Here is a 9,429-nt window from a genome sequence, read left to right as displayed (position 1 = left end):
ATTAAATAATTATTGATAATTATATAAATTGTAATTCATAAATTATAAAACTTATATAAATTGGTAAATATTACAACTTTACGTAAATGCGAGCTTCGAGGCTCGATCGTATTTAATAAATTAATATTTTGAACAAATTTCGTGAATATGAGTAGTAATTGTGGATAATGTAATAATATCACATCGAATATATTCAATGTTTTAAGTAAATGATTCTACATACTTTGTATCATCACATTCCATCATTATTTTTATATTCGGAGTCAAATGTATTGGCCAGTCATGTGGATTTGTCCTCTGACGTTTTTCCACACTGACAAACTGTACCAAGCGAGACCTATATATGTAGTGGTTCAATAGGTCAACGTCACATGCACATAGGCGTAACTGTTTTGTAACTCGATCTTTGTTTTACTTCTAGCGGCAATATGTTCTCTTTACGTTGTATTTTATGTAGGTACAGGTCGACCACGCAACCTGAAGTTTCACGGAGAAGTTAGGGTTAGGAAGTGGAAGATAGAGGAGAATTTGTTACGTCTTCGTTGATAGAGAACCAATTATGATAGAGTAAGGTTATTACACTTACTCTTCTATGAACAACGATAAACGACGATCGAGCCTCGTTCGACGTAACGACATTTAGAGATGAGTAACGTGCTGATATTCTTGGTGTGAAAACGGTGACTGTCGATTTATGGTGGCATACTTTTTTCATTTCTACTATAAACTTTTGGGTTTTATAAGCAATATTTTAAAGCGTAAAAGACTATTTGTATTATTCAGGAATAACAGAAAAATGTTTACTTTGCAGTTTTCAAAATCTTAAAAGTACTAATACATTTCCTGAGGTTTTCTTTCCAATAACGGTTTACTGTATTTGAGTATTTTATGCTGATAGGTAAAAAGGCTAGACGGGCAGATAATCTTTTCATTTTTCTATTCTTTTATCGGTGCACGACATTGCCGACGGCTGGTTGAAAACTACTTATCTATGTAGTTACACCAGAACTTCCTCTCAAGCGAAGGCAGATTAGGACCATAAAGTAGTGGGAATGACTCGCCTGCCTAGTTTTCCGATCACTTGCACAGTCATAAACGTTAAAAATTTTAGGCTTGCTTGGTCGAACTATACACCTCTTTCGTCTGTCTTTTTTTGACAATATGCCTTCTGGAAATAGGCGTAGTGTGTCAAGTAACGACGGTCGAAACGCGACCGTTTATGATGCAATGAATCATTTTCATCCTATCTTTATGAAAATAATAACAATGAATTGGTGATAATCTCCCGATGAAAATGAGCCCAAACACGACATAAATCGAACTAGTTTCACCAGTCATCAATTTAAGTACCCCGAATTTTCAAGGGTGCTTTTAAAACTGATTACTGTTAAGATTAATCCAATTTATGTCGTGTTTGTACTCATTTTCATTGGAAGACCCTCGCCAATTCACTGGTACTATTTTCACGAAGATAGAATGAAAATTATAAAAATAACTACTGGTGAATTTTGCATTGAACATCGAAAATTATCTTTCTGATCGTCGTCTATCGTTTTTGACGAAAGAGTGACTAGGGTAAGCTCACTCTATTACTATTGGCTGATTGACAGCAAAGACATTACAATTTTTCCTGCATCTCCCAATTCTAGACTCTAGACTCTAATTTGCTTTGCCGATCTGTACCTACATGAGACATAAGACGAAGAGAGTATACTGCTTCCAGAAATAAAATAAAGATCGCGTTACGAAATAGATACGGCTATGTGTCTTTCACGTTGACCTGTTAAACTACTACATATTAGAGGTCTCACTTGATGGGGTTCGACGGTGTGGAAAATCCGTGGAAGGGAAATCCACGTGATCAGTTAATATATTTGGCTCCGATTATAGTGCAAAAGCCTATGAAAAACTTGTAAGGTGTTTATTTCAAAAATGACTTGACCAATTAATTTACCTTTTATCATCTACACAAGAATTACAAAAATATCTGCTATATTTTTATTGCAGTAATAAATTAAAGTTGAAAGATTTCTCAATAAATGGATACTTAGGTAAATATATAGCTTTTATACACCGCCATTTTGTTATATTGTTTAACATCAATAAAGTGGACGTTACTATGAAAGGTTTCAGGCTTGTGACTTCGTTAATAGGTATTAATTATTTTTGACATCAAAATTTATAAATATTCGTTAAAGATAAACAAATATATTAGTAAAAACTGTGTCTATACCTATAATATTAATGTATCTAATATTTTTGTTGAAAAACCAAAAAAATTACGCTGTTCATGACTCAAATTAAACGAATACAGTAAATTCGCCGATTCTACAAGTGTCGGTCAAATGTAGGGCCGATTCTACAAGTGTCATTCAAACGGCAGGCCAATTCTCCAACTGGCAGTCAAACGGTAGGCCGACTCTATGTAATGTAATACAGGGCGTCTGTTTTATCTCAATACAGTGAATATCTGGCGTGACAGTGAACGTGTTAATAAGTAATGTTGTTCAAATTATGTCGTGTTTGATGTCATTTTCATCAGAAAAATCTCATCAATATGTTAAGAAAAATTTCGGGATAAAAGAACGTAAAATTAAAAAAGTTGGTATTTAAATCGCTTGGTTGCCTCGACTCACGTTTCATCCTTATCTTTTATTCGCTGTCCTTGTCTACGTTCGGCAAACTACAAAGGCGGGCGCGAGGCTCGAAAACGTAGTCCCTGACTCTACAAGTGTCAGGTTTAGGTTCCTTGCAGACTGACACTTGTGGAGAATTTACTGTATCCCCTTAAAATCACGTAAATTTTCTTTTCCTATATTTTTCCTTCTATAGCGAATAGTTTATGTAGGAAACGCAGTAATTTGAAGTTGTTAAATCAGGTAAAATACTCTGCATATGCGATGCATGAATATTTAAAGGCAATTTATGTAGAAATTAAATATGTGTACATTAAAGACATTTGTTTCACGTGTTCACTACGTTTGTTTGAAGCTGATTCATCTTTCCTTGCCTTCTGGTATTAATTGTAACAGTGATACATATCGTAATTTGCAATTTCAATCAATACGTATCTATCTACTGTGCAATTTTCTATAGTTTCTAGATATCAAAAGTTGGCTTAAAAATGTAATCAATTTTTCTTATATCAGTTAACACCAAAAAGTCTTATTACAGATAAAGATTGAAAAATTATTTCATATAAGAAAAATTAGTTTTCCTGATATAAAATCGTCACTTATTTTTTATCACATACTATTATAATAAATTGTAATCGAACTTTCAAATTAAATGCAATATACGTACACAAAATTTACGTTTGGTGAAATTTTAAACCACAAATTTGAAAGTTTTAAAGGCGTTTCGTTGACATACAATTTATACCGAAAAGCTGAAGAATTCGTTTTGGGACAGTTTAACCCCTTCACTGCGATAAATTTATCGTGGCAGACGATAGACGTTCAATCCTGGCTGCAAAGTCTTTTGTGATGGTGTTTTAAAATTTTTTAAATTTAAGTAAAATATGTATCATTTTTAAAGTGTGCAAGGGACAAAAATATCGGATTCAATTAAGGCGAAAGCGTGCAAAATAGCGCCAAAGGCACAGCGCGAGCTAATTTTCAAAGCATCTACGGACGACAACAGTAGCGAAAGGGTTAATCTACCATTTGAAGGGTATGAGTTTTGTAATACTGACCTAACATCAAGTAACAAGTGTGAAAAAATCCTGGACCCAGGAGGACGCTAAAAAGTCCTAGAATTCCCTGTGGTAATTCCGTTAATAGGAAAAGCAGTAAAACTGCAAGCAACATCATCGTTGTTCTATCTGTTTGCCGCTCTTTATCCACTCTTCGACAGCCTTTTCTCCTTTCGAAATTTTCTTCGTGAGCAGTCGTTAACTTCCGTCTTCGTTGTTTTGCCTCCAGTAGAACTTGCAGGAGTTTCAAACTGACGATCGTTAGAATAACGCAAGGAAAAAGTTTGATTACAACACTATAGATCCAGAAATTTAGTTCCTTCAGAATATCGTGATTCTCCGCTGTTTCTGTCAATCGAACAAAATACAGTGTCGTATTTGTTGTGTTTCTCACCGTTGAATCTGAAAACAGACGAGTTTTATTAATTAATTAAACGAGGTTTTTGCAATATTAATTACAACGCACCGAGGTGCGAAACTGAAAAATCGAATTTAATTAGAAGGGAACGGAATCGGAAAAGAATAAATGATGAAATGTTTGTGCCCAAATGACGTTCGAGTTAAAAGTTTCATTCAAATATTTAAGGTACTTTACATATTTGTAGCTTTTGCAGTAATCAAGAAAATATTAAACTTAACACTAGAACTACCAGCCGAGTCAAAATGACCCATTAGTGACTTTCCAAAAATGAATTTTTATGCAACTGAACCGTGATTGGAAAATTCGATTCACATCCATTCAAATAGAAGCATACATGTAGAAAATAAATTCGGAAAGTTGCAAATGATAATTCTGACCAGTATTGAACATTCACGTTTTTTCGAAAGATGCTAATGGGTCATCTTGACCCGGTCGGTAGTTCTAGTGTTAAGAGATGAAAAGAACATTGAAAAAAATTGCACTCTTATTATGTGAAATGTTTGTTAATTGAAACTGTTAAAACAGAAAAAGGAAATTAATTGTAGAAAAATAGCGAGAGTGACAAATTCTTCCACTTCCGGTAACTATCGTGTATAACGTTTAGTCGTGAGAAAAGTGTACTCACTTATTTGTTTTTTAAACTACATTAAATCTCGTACACTTTCACGTGCTATTGTGTTTTTTGATGTATGCAAGAAGAATTTTTTAACCGCTTGAAAATTATTTAAAAATTCATTACACTCTCATATTAATTGTAAATTCCTGATAATAGAAAATTATGTAAAAATTCTTCACACTCTCGTGTTCTATGCTTGAAAAGAATTTCTTCAGACTTCATATTTTACTTGCACGATATTTATTCTAACATTTGAAAAGTTCCTTCTTGATATTTCATGATACTCATCGTTCTGATATAACGCGTAACAAATTATTCAACAGAAATTGCTACAAATACTTGTAAAAAGTTCCTTCTTGATATTTTATTGCTCGTTAGGATTCTTTATATAACATAGACTGTGTCAGACGATCATATTTAAGGGCCGGGGTAACATCCCGTATTCCTTTTCGAAACGAACACAATATTTGTTTGAGCACATTTTTACATTTTATTACTACAGAAGCTAACTTTATCGTGGTTAAGGATATTTGAAAAAACTTTTTTTTCCATTTTATCAACATTTTCATAATTCAATTCGATACTTTTTTCACACTCCGTAGGCAAACTGTGTAGTACGCGTCCAAGTCTAATTTATTACTGTTTCAAGCTTTCGAAAAATGTGAAAAAATTCTGGCTTACTTGTCAAAGTCTCTACTACACTGTACGACTGTTCGTTAAGTCAGATGTTGAAAACTTTTTTCAATAAAAGCAAAAATTCATTCGAAAGAAATACGGGAGTGAAACTTCACTTGGGTCGTCAAAGACCCAGAGGGTTAACGAAGATGAAAAATATGTAAATGTATAAAAATGCTTTCCACAAAAGCGTGGTGATAATGCTTCATGTAAGTCACCTCGCATAATCGTTTAATATTAGAAGGTTCGCAATGAAAAATTTACAACCGCAACTAACAGAACACCAAAGCGCTTTCATTGTTCCAAACGTTTGACAAAGGAACGTAGTCAAATTTTCTTTTCTATTCAAATTAAACAGCGTTAAAGCAATATTCTGCAATTGGTAATCGAAACTTATCCTGTAATTACTTATCCTGTGAAAAGTGTAAAATACTACTTACCAGCCAAGCTTTCGTTCCGAATATCCACACTCATTCCATTCGAATCTAGAACTTCTACTTGCTGTTTCACTTCCGTTGTAATGTACAAAGGTATGCACAGTATAGGACAGAAAACGTACGCAATGAAAATCGCAAAAATAGTTCTTCTATAACTGCACCACTCTCTGTTTTGTTGCGGCCTTGCTACCGCTATGTACCTCCACACGGCCAATATTAAAGTTAAACAAATTGAAATGGTATGACAGACCTGTGGAAATTTAATTGGAATTTCATGAATTTAATTTCACTTTTTCTTTTCCTCCTCTCTTTTTTTAACCAACAATCTTTAATTATCACTTGTATATGCGTATTGCTCTGCTTCTTTCTTTGCCTCGCATTGATAAACAGTTAAACGAGCAAATAAACAATCATATCTACGTGTGTGTATGTGTGTGCGTAAAAAAGAAAATTTCCAAGCATCGACGCATCGTGTGTTTTATTCATATTAACAGCGAAACGTTTCAGAATTTCATCTCGGATTTAACGTACAGTATTACATTCGCTGCGTTCGTTAAGGCACAATTTCTGTTAGCCTTTAATGAAAATCAAATAAAAGTGAAATAAAGGAAAGGTAAATTTACTTCTTATTGAACTGCAGTTTGGTCTTTAATTAAAGAAGAAGGTGGAACGAGTATGTTGAATTGATTGGTGTCTAAACATGTAGGTCAATCCTCATCAAACAAAGCAAGGAAACGACGGTGATCCAGCAAGAATGTGGTCAACCGTAAATACCAAAATGACGTTATAGGTCAATAGCACATTTTTCCATTGTATCTCACTTAAAAGAACGGGCATAAGGTAAAGCAAAAAAGATACAAGGTAAAACGAGCGAATATATCGAATGCACAAAGAACAAAAAAAAAGAAAAAAATGTTCAACTTTGCAAAGAGACGTTGTCGGTCTCTTTCTTCCCCGTTTCTTCTAGCTTTTCTTCTGATAACAGTTCGAACGAAAAGAGAACGATAGAATTGAAATTGTTTATATTGACATTGAAAATTGATATAAAGAAAGGTTGAAATTAAAAGTTGCCTATTACCTGAGCGAAATTCGAATGGAAGAGCACAAAAATCGTCCATCCGTAAGTAAAGGTGTCTCTTCTAGATCGTCGATATAGGTAGAGGTGAAACGCGTAGGGAATGTAATCGATCATTACAAGTAAATCTGCCACGGCCAATCCCGTTAAAATGATATTGGTCGGTGATCGCATTTCTCGTCGAGTTAACACGAGAATGTTCAAAACGTTCGCGATCGAGCCGAAAATACAAACAAACATGGAGATCCAGCCGTGTAGATGCGTGTAACGCGAGTGAAACGACGATAAATCGCAAACTTGAGAAACCATGATTATTTGAAATACACTTGTTCTTCTTAATCCTTCTACTTTCCTCTGGTTTTGTCAATGGCTTTCACTGTAACTCGCTCGTCGAACAATTTTCAAGGTGTAATTGTTCTAACGACATGTAGTTGGCAATCTTCGATGTTCGAATATCCTGTTCTGAGCCAACTCCTCGCGAGACCAATCTAATCCTCAGAGAGGGATAGAAAGGGAGGAAGGATGAGATCTTCGAAGAAAAGTATCATACTTTAGCATAATCCACGAATGTTTCTTCTTCGAGAAGTTCTGCTGTTAATTTTTATCGCTTCCGAACGAGAAATGAAAATGAAAAGTGTTTCTCTCTAAGTATCATTGGATGAAATTTGTGTAATTGCTCAGAGAGAGAAGTATCTTTTTGTATTTTCCTGGAATACTTCTTTGTGCCTTCGTATTATCGTGTATACTTAATTCTGTTTGTTTCTTTTCTCGATCCGTTCGAGATTCACGGGAAAGAAATTGTAAATTGTTTAAAAATTCTTTACATTCTCATGTTCCATGCTCGAAAAGAGTTTCTTCAGACTTCATGTCTGACTTGTAAGAAAGTGTCTCTTTCAAGCTGGTTCCATTATCGTTTACAAGTTCTCGAGAGATGCTCCTTTAAGTTCGTGGATCTCATCGGGAATGTTTCTTTTCAATTGTTCCCGTGGCGACTGAAGAACATTGCTGTGTATTCTTCAATTAACTCGGAAAGTTATCGTTAGCGTTACTCCTTTTGGTTTCAACACTTAACTTACGAATTTAATTGTCGATAAAATTAAAGAAAAAATGAAAAAAAACACCAAAATATTTCTCTTCTTTTTTTATAATCGTTATATAGTGTAGACGTTTAACGTATCGTTGATGGAAAGTTCTACAGCTTTGTTTGGTGCTGTAATTCTTAATAGCGAAACGGAATTAGAAAAAATATAAAACTGAAACACCTACGATCAACTTCCGTTCATGCGTGTAATTAGCTCTTTAATTTTTAATCGTTCAAGTTTGATTGTAAAGCGTTTAAATTTGACAGAAGCCACACTGTGAAATGCAACAAGCGAAGAATTGAAGAAACGAACGATACCGTACCACGGAAATGATAGTGCGCCCCGACGTCGGCGAAGCTAATGTCTCCGCGACGCTATCGCTGTTCCAGCTACCCCGAAATTTTACGCACGCGCAGCTCTCTTTCTCTCCCTCTCCCCTCTCTCTTACTCTCCCTCTCCCCTCTCTCTTACTCTCCCTCTCCCCTCTCTCTTACTCTCCCTCTCCCCTCTCTCTTACTCACTTTCTCTCCGTCTCCCCTCTCTCTCTTACTCACTTTGTCTCTCCCCTCCCCCTCTCCCTCTCCCCTCTCTCTTACTCACTTTGTCTCTCTCCTTTCCCTCTCCCCTCCCTCTCCCTCACCCCTCTCTCTTACTCACTTTGTCTCTCTCCTCTCCCTCCCCCAACCCTCTCACTGACTCACTCACTTACTTACTTTCCCAATCACTCACTCACAAACTCATTTACTCACCCATTCACTTACCCACTCATCCACTCACTCGCCCATTCACTTACCCACTCATCCACTCACTCACCCACTTACTCACCCACTCACTCACTCACTAACCTTTCTTCTGTCTTTCTATCTTGCTCCATTTTCTTATATTTTAACTTTCATTTATCGCTTCATTCATCTGGATAAATGATTTCCTCACTTATCCCCTATTTACATGTACTTTGTCCTACATTAACTCATTTATCTATTTATTCACCTGCGATTAACTGATCAATCAATCATACAATTACCCATCATTTTCGAATATTAAATGTGTTTGATACTCTCGTTCACAGCCGAGGTTGATTGAAATTTCTTACAATAAACAACAGTCGAATTGATAATCGATAAATTTGGAATTCTGTTAGATTCTTCAATATTCAAGGTATTTAGACGGATTACTACATTGAACAATAAAAAAGAATTCATTTTCGATCAAGGTGAAGGAATTAGGAATAAATTATATTTTCATCTAAAATGTTATAGGTGACTCCTCTAATATATTCTCTGTCGAATTCAAACGTGTTTCTGGTTCTCTTTACTTATACAATAAAGGGTAAATAATTATCTAGCGAGAAATAGCAATCGATTTTCCCCGGTACTTTTCATTTGCTATATCGCTTGAGAGTCCAGCAATAGTCAGGCCAGGTATGCTG

The 9,429-nt window shown here is 35.2% G+C and overlaps 1 protein-coding gene across 1 annotated transcript in view; it reads right to left on the bottom strand.

Moving 5' to 3' along the window:
• Positions 1 to 7,227, bottom strand: part of LOC108574556 (sex peptide receptor-like) — an 8,197-nt gene extending 970 nt beyond the window's left edge. The window contains exons 1-3 of the mRNA XM_017937168.1: positions 6,922 to 7,227; positions 5,847 to 6,093; positions 3,695 to 4,096 (exon numbers count right to left, since the gene is read on the bottom strand). Of these exons, the coding sequence (XP_017792657.1) occupies positions 3,695 to 4,096; positions 5,847 to 6,093; positions 6,922 to 7,227 (955 nt within the window). The remainder of the gene's footprint in view (positions 1 to 3,694; positions 4,097 to 5,846; positions 6,094 to 6,921) is intronic.
• Between the last annotated feature and the right edge of the window lie 2,202 nt (positions 7,228 to 9,429).

The sequence above is a fragment of the Habropoda laboriosa genome, unplaced genomic scaffold (genome assembly GCF_001263275.1).
Source record: "Habropoda laboriosa isolate 0110345459 unplaced genomic scaffold, ASM126327v1 scaffold11, whole genome shotgun sequence".
Lineage (NCBI taxonomy): Eukaryota > Metazoa > Arthropoda > Insecta > Hymenoptera > Apidae > Habropoda > Habropoda laboriosa.
This window is presented reverse-complemented; position numbering and strand designations above follow the sequence as displayed.